Here is a 13,396-nt window from a genome sequence, read left to right as displayed (position 1 = left end):
TCCTGCTTTCAAGGCATAATTCTGCTTTCTGCAGGCAGTGGGCAGAGCTGGTGGAGCATTTTGGGCAGTGGCAGAAATAGCTGCTGTTTAGCAGAAAGAGCTCCAAGGTAACTGGCAGCGCTCACCACCTGGACTGTTTTCTTGACATTTATTTGCTTTTACTGGCACTCAAATGCCACCTGTCAGGAGAAAACTTTCCATTAAAAAAAAAAACGCAACAAAAAACCTAATAAATTTTCCTGACTCAGCAGAAGCCACCCCAGCTGGTATGAGTGGTGCCCTTTGAGGTCTGATGGGCCTTGCTGTGTGTCTGCAGATATATATGTGTGTGTCTGTATAGATTAAATATAGATGGCAGCATCCATGATAGCTTTGGGCACGGCTTTCCCAAACTGGATTTTATAGCTGTCGCTGCTGAGAAGCAAACAAGCTGAAATCCCCAGAATGATTGAATTTTGCTGTCTGGCCCCTCCTTTATGCTGGGCACTGGAGTTGCTGCTGCCCAGTCCTGGGCACTGCCGGCCTGAAGGGGAATGGGGGGAGTGACTGAGCAGTTTGGGAATGGCATGTACTCCCTGGGCGCCAAATTCATGGAAGTAATGACCCAGCACAATGTTTGCCTCCAGTACTCAATTTTCCTAAGCCTCAGAGAGGTGTGAGGAGTTATTTCCTTAGGAAATTTTAGGAGCAACTTCTCACTGCCTCCTGCCAAGTGTCTGCAGAGTTAACCGGATAGTCTGTTGTTTGCTTGTTGGTGTTTGTTTGGAGGGGTTTTGGCAGATTTCCTTTCTGCCAGTTCAAGCCACTCAAGCTGCCGCTGTCAGCTGGCCGAGCCCTGAGCCGGGGCTGTCTGGAGCTGCGGGATGTGGCCCCGTGGCAGAGCATGGCACCCATCTGGCGTCTCACCCAAAGGCAGGAGCTCTGCCCCCCTGCTTCCTGCTTCCTCTGGTGGGTGGGCAGCCTTGGAAATGGGGGCTGCCACTGCCTGCTGTGCTGTGCTGTCCCCTGGGCCACCACTGTCTGACCCCTGGGACAGAGGGGATGTGTGATGTGCAGGGATGTGCCGAGGAGGGCTCGGTCCGGTCCTCCCGGAGGAAGGAGCAGTGGTAATGGGAAGAGAGCTGCAGAAATTTAGCTTGCTTTTAGCTGAACTGTTTCATTAGGGTGAATTCTGTTGGTTCATGGCTCTGCAGCCCCAAGAGAGGCACTTGAGGCACTGGGATGCTCCTGGTTTTGTGACACCTAGGAGGTCTTTGGGAAGTCCAGCCTGTGCTGTCGCCGGGAAACACTGCAGAGTTGATTGTCTGCAAAGATCCCTCCTGGAGACTCTTCTGTGACACTGAAAAAGGGAACGAATGAGGCTTTTGTGGGCTCATGGCACACAGAGCCCACATGTGAGAGCTGTGGCAGGAAGGGTGCAGCGCTGTCAGTGTTGTCTCAGCCACTTCAGTTGTTTCTTGTGCTCATTTACCTGCTGCTGTTTCTGATGGCTCAAAATCTGTCTGTCTCTCTTGCAGCGGAGCTGGAGTTTGTACAGATAATCATAATCGTGGTGGTGATGATGGTGATGGTGGTGGTGATCACGTGTCTGCTGAACCACTACAAACTCTCTGCGCGCTCCTTCATCAGCCGGCACAGCCAGGGCAGGCGGCGGGACGAGAACCTCTCCTCAGTAAGTCACACCCTGCTCTTCCAGACACACCTGACAGGTTGTGTTTGGCCCTGGCATCATCTGTCTCTGTTTTGGGGGTGAGGGGGCATTTTAGGGGTGCCTCTGGCTCTTTAGGGTGCTGTGTGTATGGACAGCCATAGCCTCTGCCTTTGCCCTGAGCTTTGCAATTTGGATTTTACATTAGTGAAGTGCCTGCACAAGGCTGTTCTTGGCATGTCCTGAAACCACCATCCCCAGCAGGTTGGGGTTCATCTGCCTTGGTTTAGCAATCCCAAACCACCCAGTCCTTTGGCTCCAGTTAGTCTAAAGTGTCTGTATAAAAACTTCCTGGCTGTCCTGCAGAGAGCAGGAAATCCTCAGTAACTTGCTCCAGTTTTCACCAGTGCTGCTGCCATTACTGCAGTGGAAGGGGCAGAAATCACTTGTCAGCCAGACAAGCAGGGATCTCTCCAAGGGGATGTGTGAGAGACTTTCTGAACCTAGGCTCCCAGCTCCATAAAAGCCTGAGGAGAAATGTGTGAATTGTACCTCTGACAGGGATTTGAGGGGAAGCCTCACCAGCCTCAAGGCAGATGTAGGTTCATGCTGTTTCCTCAAATGTAGTGGCTCAGAGAGACTTAGAAGGATGTATAGAGAAAAGACATCACATTTTCTTGAAGGGTGAGCATGTACTGTTCACTGCTGCCTCCCTGGCTTTGTCTTCAGTGCAGGGATGTCTTGTACAGATATTCTCTTTTTTAGCATTCACCCTGAAGGGTCTTAGAGCCCTTTAAATAGGGCTCTCTCCAGGTCACTGCTGCATGCCCCCTCCTCTGCAGGCTGCCAGGGCAGGCTGGACACCCTGCTGCTGCTGTGTGCTGCTCTGTGTGGGGCTGTGCTCCCCTGAATCAAATCCATACTTGCTGCAGGAAAAGGATCAAATACAGAGATTGCTTCGGGGTTTTTGTCTTCTATTTTTCCATTTTCTTTCCTCTAATGTTTTTTTTTTGAGCGAGATATCTAAGATGTTTCACCAACCCAGCCTTCACTGCAGTTGCAGGCTGCCCAGGGCTGTCCCTCGTAGCTGCTGTTTGTCACACACCACACACAGCAGACAGAGGTCCCTTCTTGCTCCCTTCTTGGCTGCTTTTTGAGGGGGATGCCCCATGGGAAGGTGAGCTGCGCCAACCCCAGCCCAATTAACCCCTTGTTGTGTGGGCTGTGAGCGCTGGGCTGTGATCCCAGCTCAGGGTCTGTCCCTGCTGCAGTGGGATGGGAGTGCTGGGAATGCCTGATCCCACGGGATGCCTGATCCCACGTTAAACCAGCTGGTGTGAGGGTGGAGATGGCTCAGGCACCTCCTGCTTTGGGGCTCAGAGCCCAGCTCCCCACACATATCCCAGCTTCACACGGAAATCTTACGTTCCTCTTACGGTCCCGTGCACCCACTTCCAGCAGCAGCAGGGTGTGGGCATCCAAGCACATGAGTTATCAAAAATAGCAGAAACATTGTTTTCCCATTTTCAGATTCTATCACTGTATTATCATCATGTCCAGAATGTTTTACCTGCACAATGCCAACTGTGTCGTTTTACATTTTCAAAGTTCAGCTCAAGCACTCTTTATTTTAATACAGTAATTTCTGTGTTCTTAAGTGCCCTGCTTTTTATTTTCTTCAAAAAGAGTTCAGAAGGCTAACATAGAAAGAAAAGAGAAAATCACATGGAGATTGACCAGAAATTTCAGATTGAATGAAAAATTGACTCTTTAAAAAACAATTCCTTTTCCCCCTTTATTGTTTTTTTCTATTTTAAATTTTACCAAGCCAAAATTTCCAGCCATTTTTTGGCTCAGCTCTGTTACTTATTCAGCCTTCAGACACATCAGTGTTTAAATGGCTTTCCAGCAGTTTTGGCCACTGTGCATCTGCTCAACCCCAGTGAGAATGTGGGGTCTTCAAAACCTTTTTTGGAGCTAAGGAGAGAAATAGGAATGTATAATTTTTGGGTTTTTAAAAATTTTTTCCTATCTTTATGGTTGTTCCCCATCTCCTGCCCTGTCCATGCTGTGTGTGCAGCACTGATGGAGTGGCAGCAGAGATTCCCTGTGGTCCCAGCACCCTCCTGATGGGACAGAGAAGCCCCTCGTGTGCTAACGAGCAGGAAGCTCGTTACAGGGGGATCCAGCATAATAAACACCTTAAAGGCAGCACCTTTCGTGTCTGTCAGTGCAAAACAGTCTGAAGGAGGGCTGGAGCCTGGCAGGCAGAGGCCACGCTGGGCTGGATGCTGGTTGATGCAATCCATTAAACTTGCACTGAACTTTTTAAATCCCAAACTTCATTTTGGTGTCGTGACCGCAGACGGGCACTGGAGCTGCATTCGCGCTTTTCATCTGCTGAAATATTAAAGCAGTTCATCCCATGGTCAGGGTGCTGCTGGGTCTGCTGGAGTTGTCCTTTTTTGTTGCTGCAGCTCAAAAATTACAGCTGAAGGAGAAATTAATTTCCCTAAAGGGTTTTTTAATGCGGCTCTCACTGGCAAGCAGTTTTTGTATTGCTTCATGCATTTCTCCATCACCGTTCTTGCTGTACTTAAACTCTTGTCTCCTCATGACAAGTACCTTTTATTTTCCAGAACTAAGAATATTTAAGAAATGCTACTGATAAGTTTTTTTTCCTTTTAGAATGGCACTTTCTCTGCACCTTTGTAACAGTGGTATCCCACTCCCCCAAGAAACTGTACCTTTGTGTCCCCCGAAATAGAAAACGAGTCTTCCTGAAGGCTCAGAGACTTAATCTGCACCATGCAGCTTTACAGAGAAAATTCTCTGACATCACTAAAACAAGGAGTTCTAAAAAAAGTTGAAGATTGATGTCTAAAAAGACATTTAAAAGTAATTTTAGGTTTCTGCAGCAAGTCCTGCATTTCTTGTGGAGGCTTTTACAGCTGTGTTGCTCACCAGACAGCAGAATCTCACCTTTCATTTCAGAAACCTGTGGCTTTCTAGGCTGTTCGTTGTTAAGGTGGATTCAAGTCCTAAATATTCTGAAAATCAGAGGTGGGTGAGGAGGGGCTGAGGATTTGCAGTGATGTTGCTCCTGCAGTTTTGCTTGGCTCAGTGGGGCTGTGGAGCCATCCCAGGGCCAAAGTAAAGGCTAAAACCAGGATATATTCTGTCCTTGAGGCTTTGCCCTCCTCTCACTACTGATTTCCAGCACTTTTTATCTTGCTATGGAGTTTTTAGGGGAGCTGAGCTGCTCCCTAGATGGGTTTCATGGTAGTGTATGATGCAGGGGTTGGTTTTGGGGAGCATTGGGTGCCTGTGGTCAATTAGCTGTGGGCACAGGAGTCCTGGGAGAGGTGGTTAATAATGGCTGCAGAGATCCAGCTCCTACAGAAAATGGGTCTCCTGTCTGCTCCTCCTCTCTCTGCACATCCCATTTTAATGCTGTTTCTGCTACTCTTCCATCCACGTGTTGCCCAGGGCATCATTCCCGGACCGCATCTGCACAAACAGATGAATGGTGTGTGAGCCAGAGCTTTGATTCCAAACACATGGGCAGGATCTTGGTGAGGCTCTCGCTGCCTGGGCACTTGGGGTAGGGCATGTTTGGGGTAGAGCAGCCCTGCCCATCACCTGCCACAGCGGGATGTCCCAGCTGAGCCTGGCAGGGCTGGGAAGCACCAGGAATCTCAGCAGCCGCCCTCGTGGGAGCTGGCTGACATCACTCCCGGGAAAGGGGGGAGCAGATGGGATATTGCCATGGCACTGCCCACTGCCAAGTTAAATATAAAACATCTAGCAGAAGGCAGCGGGGTACTCGCTGCTCAGGAAGTCTGCCACGGGGGCACGGCAAAGTAAACACAATTTTGGGAGTGCTTCCCGCTCCTGCCCACTGCTTTGGTGTCCTTTGGGATGAGGTGACAGGCTGGCAGCGCCTGTGGTGGCGCTGGAAATCCTCCCTGGGCCCTTTGGTGTCATTTGGAGGTGAGGATTTGTCCTGTGGCACATGCAGCTCCTCTTGGATCTTTTGGCTGCTGGGGGAGTTTGACTGCAGACTCTCCCTGCAGGCAAGAAATCCGTGTAAAATGGACCAGACTAAACAGTCCATGCCTGTGTAAACAATTGCATGGTGGAGTCCCGAGGTCTGGAGTGAAACAGGGTTGTCTTGCTCAGGAAGGGCCATGGGGCTGCAGCTCAGCCAGCACATTGCTCAGCTGTGGCCAGGGAGCTGCTGGCATTGTGGCACTTCAGCTCTGCTCCAAGGAGGTGCTCCTCAAAACCCCATGGAGAAGGGGGAAGGCTCTGGGCGGTCTCATTTCCATTTATATCGCTGTTTTCCTTGCACTGGCACCAGCCCTGCCTCGAGGTGTGTGTGCAGAGCTCAGCTTCAAAACCCAGAACCTGATGGATTTTCTCTGTACCTGATACCACGTCCTATGCCAAAGGAGAAAGTACATTCCAGCATTGGGGAAAAATGAGAAAACAGGAGGGTGGGGGATATAATGGGTGATTTCTCTGGAGATTTTAATGTGGTGCTAGTGCTGTGTTTGGGGCAGGTAGAGAAATAGGAGTTCTCATAGGAGGAAGGTGTGTGGTTTCCTCAGACCAGACTCTCACTGCAACACTTAAAGGGAAAAAAGGGGTTTCTTTTCCCCTTGGCATTTTTTTTCCCACTGGTGCTAAATACTTCTGCCAGTGCCTGGCTTACTAGTGCCAGAACTGGAGATTCACCTGCAAGGAGCTGGGAAGTTCCAAGTTATAATTACAAGCCTTCTGGCTGTTTTCCTCCAGCTCTGCCTGCCAGAGGGATGTTGCTATATGTGAATATTAGCAATATTTAAATATTGCAGTTCCTAAGGCAAAAAAGTCTGGGGTGAACTGTGCGTGCTCAGAGTATCACCAGCAGATGGGAGGAACCTTTGTTTGTTTGTTTTGATCATGAATTGTAAACTAGTCTCAGGGTTTGGGGGAAATTGTGGCTTCACCCTGCCTGGAGTTGTTGGCACTGAGGTTTGGATCTCAGGATCAGGGTGATGCTTGCAGTATAAGAAAGCCTCTACACTTCATTCCCTCAGTCTATTTAAGTCAAGGACCACTTACACTTTGGGAAAAAATACTCTGAAACCATCCTGTTGCTACAGAGTTTTTTTTTTTTTTTTAGCCAAATCAAAATTAGTCTTAACATTTGGTTATTCACTTATTATCTTTATTTTCCCATGATGTCCGTGGTTGTGAGCATCAGAATGTGGGTGTGAGGGTTTTTTTTTTAGTTTGGTTTTTGTTGGTTTTTTCTTTCTTTTTTTTTTTTTTAATCTTGTCATTATTTCATGGAGCATTTTTTGATGTCTTGTGAATCACCCACGGCTCATGGATCACAAATTGAAAAATACTCCTCTGGCATGTTTGAACCAGGGAAAGAACCATGCTGGGGGTGTGGGGGTGGCAGGGGGAAAGTCTGCAAATGGGAGAGGGTTGTTTGGTAGTGCTGTTCTCATCATTCATTCTGCAAACAATCCATTAAATGGACACTGAGGTGCAAGGGAAGGGACGTTTTGCTCGGAAGGAGTGTTTTGAGTGGCCATGTGGTGACACTGGAGCAGGTACCCACACGATGCCCGGCACACACGATCGTAGTTGGAGATGCTGGTTGGGGTTGGTGCGGGCAGGCAGGAACGCGTTGGTGGCAGTGTCTTCTCTAGGTGACAGCTGGCACAGGCTGTTTGCAGCAGGAGCTTACACCCCTGGCATCACTCACCCTGGCCTCTCTTCTCCTTCCCCACGCAGGAGGGAAGCCTGTGGCCTTCGGAAAGCACCGTGTCGGGGACCGGCATAACAGAGGTGAGAGCGCTGCCCGTCCCGCTGTCCCGCTGTGCCCCAGCGCCTCCCGCCTCTCACCCCTCTCCTCTCGTCTCCTCTCCCTTCCAGCAGCAGATCTACACCCCGCGGCCCAGCGAGCGCCTGGCAGTGCCCTCCTTCCTGCAGAGGGACCGCTTCAACCGGTTCCAGCCCACGTACCCGTACCTGCAGCACGAGATCGACCTGCCGCCCACCATCTCGCTGTCGGACGGCGAGGAGCCCCCGCCCTACCAGGGACCCTGCACGCTGCAGCTGCGCGACCCCGAGCAGCAGATGGAGCTCAACAGGGAGTCCGTGCGGGCCCCCCCAAACAGAACCATCTTCGACAGTGACTTGATAGATAACTCCGTGTTCGGGGGGCCGTGCCCCCCCAGCAGTAACTCTGGCATCAGCGCCACCTGCTACGGCAGCAGCGGCAGGATGGAGGGGCCGCCGCCGACCTACAGCGAGGTGATCGGCCACTACCCCGGCTCCACCTTCTACCAGCACCAGCAGAACAACAACGGGATGCCCCCCATCTTGGAGGGCAGCAGACTCCATCCCTCACAGATCAATGGCCTTGAGAGCACAACGACGACGACGACGGCGTGGAACAAAGAGAAAGAGAAACAAAAAGGGCACCCCTTTTAAAAAAAAAAAAAAAAAGAAAAAAAGGAAAAAGAAAAAAAAAAGGCAAGAAAGTAAATGAAACACTCTGCACTTCTCATTAAAAGAAAAAGGAGAGAGAGTTGAGGAAGATGAGCAAAGAAAAAAAAAAAAGAAGCCCTTCCCCATCTCTCCGTGTATAAATATTTACTTGTTATGTCTGGTCTGAATGCACAAGCCTACCAAGCTTGCAAAAACATTTCTTTATTGAGCTGTGTCTAGACGTTTAAAAAGGAAAAAAAAATTCAACTGTAGTCTTTTTTTTTGTTTGTTTCTAGTTGGGCTGTGTGTGAATGCTTTTTTTTTTTGTTTGATTATTTCACTTATCTTTAAAAACAAAATATTTGCACAAAAACCATTTTGTTTAAAGATCTGCAATATAAATATATAAATATATATTAAAAATAAGAGAAAGTGTATGTGTAAGGAGCAGGAGTATTTTTGTATTAGAAGAGGCCTATTCAAAAAAAAAAGTTGTTTTCTGAACTAGAAGAAAAATGGCAATTTTTTGAGTGCCAACTCAAAAAGCATGTATTACATTGTAAAAAAACAAAAAACAAAAAAAAAATCAAAAGCAGGGGTTTAGAGTTATTTATATAAATGTTGAAATTTTGCACTATTTTTTAATATAAATATGTCAGTGCTTGTGTTGGTCAAAGCCTCTATCATGTCTACCATGAACCTGTTAAGGGATCTAAGTGGAAGTGAAGAACAAAGTAGCTGGAAGGGGAGGAGGATCGCTGGAGTGGAGATGCCAGCCCTGGGAGGAGCGGTGAGCGAGACTGCAGTTTATGCAAATCCTTAATTTCCAGAGTCCCTGCGCATGGCCGCCGACAGCCACGGCTTTTATACATTCCCTACAAAGCAGGAGGAGTTGGTGTGTGTCTGTCTGTCATCCGGTAGGATTATTGGAGTAACAAGGTAAAATGAAAACTCCCTGCTTCTCACAGTCAGGAATGACTGAAGCAGGCAAAAATTACTTGATTTTTTTTTTTTTTTTTTTTTTTTTTTTTTTTTGACAACCTCTAACTTTTTGGAGGGGAGGGTGGTGGGGGTTGAGAATAAACTTCTGTGTCTGAAGGAACAAAAGTGTTTTTTGGTTTATTTCTTTCCATGTTCAACTGAAGGGCCCTGCTGGAGCCAAAGCGGTGGTTGTGGAAGTCGATGTGAGGAACTGGTAACGCACCCACTGGCTGCCCTTCAGCTGGGTTTAAATGTCTCGTTGAAAGGACGAGGTGGAAAGTGTGGTGGTGGTGGTGAACATCATTTTCATTTTGTTTCAACCTCCCAAACCTCAATTTGGGATGAATGGGCGCAGCCGTGTCCCGCGGCGCTGCCGTCCCTGGTTGTCGCTATTTTTGATGTTTGTTATCCAGTTAAAGAGGCACCAGGTACAGTAGATGGAAATGAATCTGCTCCTGTGTTGTATTAATTAAAGGCTACAAAAATAATGCTTAAGGCTTTAGAAGCAATCCCCCCTTACCTCTTCTGGGACGTCCTCCCCCCCAGGTCCCGCTGCCTTCCCGCCGGGCGTTGCGCGTGGTTAATTTCTCTCGGTTTTGGAAGCGCTTTGTCTTGCTCTGCCCTTGTTTACATTTTCTGTCACCTCGGTGTCTGGTAGGGGCTTCACCCTCGTGGTGAATTTGTAGGTGACTGAGTGAGTGAGTGGGAAACCTGAGAGAGCGAGGGGGAGAAGGCAAAAGGGAAAGATCCCGTTGTGGGTCCCGAGCGTGAGGAAGGGTCGGTAGGGAGCCACAGAGAGCGAGGATTTTACAGGGGGGTGTGATTTGATTTCCTGCAGGATGCTATCTAGTAGAGTGACATAAATGAAAGATATAAAGGCAATAACTATTGTTTTTAAGCAATTTTTTTATTACTTGAAAAAGAAAAAAAAAACATTACCATGAGAACGGTTTTGAAGTTCTGACCATTTGAACAATATTTATATGTATTTTAAAGAAGATGATGAATAGCTGAACTTGAAGTTTGATCATTATTTTTTTGCTTTTTGCCTTTTTTTTTTTAATTTCTGCCTAGAAATAATCCTGTACCTTCTCAATACTTCAAACTGCTTTTCCACAGCTCTTGAAATCTTCATAGTTTTACAGTCACGCAACCTAAGTTTTGATGACCTAAAAAAAAAAAAAGAAAAAAAAAAAGGAAAAAAGCCACAAAAAATAAAGTAATGCAAAGGAATAAATCTAGTGTGTCATGAAAGGTACAAAACTGGTGAATTTGTACGAGTTTTTAAAATGTATCTTTCCTTTATGTAACATGTCTATTTAGTGCCTTATTAAACAAACAGTAACCCTCCCTTGTTAGAGAGGGGGACACAGAATCATCGTTAGCAGTACAAGTAACCAGCGTCTGGTCTCTTGCTCCTTTGGACCTTGCATTCACTTTTCCAGTCCCTTTTTCCCGGAGCAGCTCCCTGTGCCTGGCCACACCTGCTGCTCCCTTGGCCGCTGCTCTGCTCCGACTGTTCTTAGGGAACTTGAACACGTTTTATGCACATTATCCTACCCGGGGAGGTAGGAATCTGTGGTGGATATTGTAAATGAGATACCAACCAAAAGAGAAAGCGAAATATAATATCTACTGCCCTCTTGAGCCAAAATGCGTGAATAGTGTTGTTGGGGTTGGGTGTGTTTGTTTTTTTGTTTTGTTTTTTTGGGGGGAGGGAGGGGGGGTGTTGTTCAGTGATCTGAACTAGTTTTGTTTGCTATTAAAAAAATACGGTTACCTCAGCAGATTTTGGGTGGAATATGCATCACATGTTTAAAACTGAGCAGTGAGTAAAGAGGTGGTGTGGGGACCAGAGGTTGTTAAGAAATGAGATTGTCTTGTCACAGGGTGTCACCTGGCCACCAAACCCTGTGGAAAAGTCAGGGAAGTGGGCAGGGGCTGGATAGGCACAGAGGGGTAGTGGGAGAGGGTCTGAAGATGCAGTGCAATTGAACCCAGCTCTCATGCTTGAAAGTCCTCAAAATTTCAACCAATTCTCTTTTCCCCCTATTTTTTTCCCTCCCTCCCCCATCCTCTCCCAGTGTGAGCTTTTATTTCTCTAGTGTCACCCCAAGCTCTGCGCTTGAGTGATCAGTTTGTTGAGTTCCTGGGTCCAGTTTCATTTACCTCTTTCTCTAGTTTGGGGAGCTTAATGAGTGTGAAATGGGGTGGCTCATCAACACCAAATTTCTGTTGCAAATGATGCCTTTCAGCCCATCCATGCACAACCCCCAAGCTGCCACCTTTCCCTGGTCTGCTGCAGCTCCAGTGGGGAGAGCCCCAGGTCTCAGGCAGTGGGTGCAGCTCCTCAGCAGAGCTCAGCTGTTATCTTTCGTCTTTCTTCTGTCCATCCCTCTCTTTGCAGTCCTGAGAACTGTGTATTTCAAGTGCAGATACCAGATCTGGGGCCCAGATCGACTCCAAGTTCTGAATGGGTGTTTAGAAATAATGGTCTGTTCTTTTTTATTATTATTATTATTATTGTTGTTGTTATTGTTGTTATTATTATTATTACTACTATTTAATGTTACTTTTTGCCTCGGGGTCCATTTCTTCCCCATTCCCATGTCCTGAATTGCCACCAAGGCAGGGAATTTGCTTTGCACACCCTTGCTGATGTTCCTCTGGCCTTGGTGCAGCTCAGTGGAGAGCGGTGCTAGAGTGTCCTGCAGCTGCCAGCACAGAGATTCAGGCCCCTTAAAAGTGATTTATTTTTAAAGAAATACAGAAGAATCAAAGCATTGCTAATGCTTAGCAACCTCATGTCCTAGCCTGCCTTTTTGCTCGGAGTTTTAAGTCATGTTAGCTTTAAAAGGGGTTGTTGATCTTACAGAGTTTCTTAGCTTACAGTACGGCAAACAGCATCCCTAAAGTGCCCCCAAACCTCACTGGCCTGGAATGGGAACGTGGCTTTGTTGATTCTGGTGGGGTGGAAGGATGGGTTTCATTTGGGGCTGACACTGGTCAAACACAGTTCCCTTCACAACCCTTGGTTACACCGGTTTGAAGACTCAGCTTTACTAATCCAGTGTGTTGTTTCCATACGTGTTACAAAATTCATTCTGTCTTAAGTGGGGTCTAAGGAAATCCAATTGCTTTCTGGAGAATCACCCTTTTGTATGTGTATTGAATTATAAAATTGCACTAACTGCTATATTAAAAAAATAAAGAAATCAAAGCCCAGTGTTTTTCCTAAGGATTGGGAAAAGGCTGAATCAGATGTGTAGCATTAACAGTGCTAGGCCAGAACAGAATGAATTTTAATCTTTTCTGTCTCTGAACTGCTCAGAGATTTTCTGTGTACAACACAAAGCTACAAATAAAAACAAGACAAAAAGAAGTTTTCCAGAAACTGCGCTTCAAATTTTTGCTGTACTATAGAAGCTCATGAAGGACAACATTAAAGTCCTAATTTGCCTGCCTTATAGACACATTTCATTGTATTAATATTTTCTTAAACTTCCAGTTGCATTGTGTTGGCTTTGGAGTTTGTTATAGGCAGTCCTGTATCCTGAGTTCTGTTCAATTTAACCTTATGTAAACTATTGACAGCACATGCAATGCAGTACTTATCTATATTTTGCTGTTTTAGTATGAATATGTACTCTGATGCCAATTTACAAAAATCTGTTGTAAACGCTTCTTGTGTACCAGTAACCAATAGTGGCAATTATATGTCATTCTAAAAGCTGCAATACTTATACAATAAATTTTACAATACTTTGGAAAATTTGCCTTCACCTTTTGCTTTGTTACCCAAAAAAAAAAAAAAAAAAAAGAAAGAAAAAATCAGGGTTTGTCAACACAATGTAATTTCAGTTTTCCTATTTTCTTCTGGAATGTTGGAAAATGAATCTGCTCAGTTTTGGATATTTGTGTGGGTTCCCCTCATTCTGAAGCACAGCCCCAGTTCTGCATTGCCACCTGTGGAGCTGTAGCTGGTTCCTGGTGCATCTGCATGCTCCCTGTGTGTGTGTGTGTGCACGTACAGCTCTTTCCTTTGGAGCAGATCGGGTGCATGGAAAGCTGTTTCCTTTGGAGCAGGTCAGGTGGCACAGCTCCAAGCCCAGAAGAAGCATTCCTGGTTTGCACCACTCTGTCCAACACTCCTGGTCCTGCCTTTCAGCCGAGAACGTCACTGATGGTCAGAAGGTCTTAACTTGAATAACGTCAATCAACAAGAGCTGCACAGATTGACTCAAATCCTAAGCACAGACAATTTGTGTGACTTTT

At 46.7% G+C, this 13,396-nt stretch overlaps 1 protein-coding gene across 3 annotated transcripts in view; it reads left to right on the top strand.

The window, feature by feature from the left end:
- The window catches only part of PMEPA1 (prostate transmembrane protein, androgen induced 1), a 40,287-nt gene extending 31,131 nt beyond the window's left edge, over positions 1–9,156 (top strand). Inside the window, exons 3-5 of one of the 3 annotated variants that reach the window (XM_030963012.1) lie at positions 1,518–1,672; positions 7,442–7,495; positions 7,586–9,156. In XM_030963012.1, the coding sequence (XP_030818872.1) occupies positions 1,518–1,672; positions 7,442–7,495; positions 7,586–8,143 (767 nt within the window). In that variant the 3' untranslated portion in view covers positions 8,144–9,156. Of the gene's footprint in view, positions 1–1,517; positions 1,673–7,441; positions 7,496–7,582 lie in introns of all 3 variants that reach the window. The other 2 variants (XM_030963011.1, XM_030963013.1) reach the window with 2 other exon arrangements.
- Positions 9,157–13,396: the final 4,240 nt, after the last annotated feature.

Source organism: Camarhynchus parvulus, chromosome 20 (genome assembly GCF_901933205.1).
Source record: "Camarhynchus parvulus chromosome 20, STF_HiC, whole genome shotgun sequence".
NCBI lineage: Eukaryota > Metazoa > Chordata > Aves > Passeriformes > Thraupidae > Camarhynchus > Camarhynchus parvulus.
Note: the sequence above shows the minus strand (reverse complement) of the source record. Positions and strands in the feature narration are given on the sequence as shown.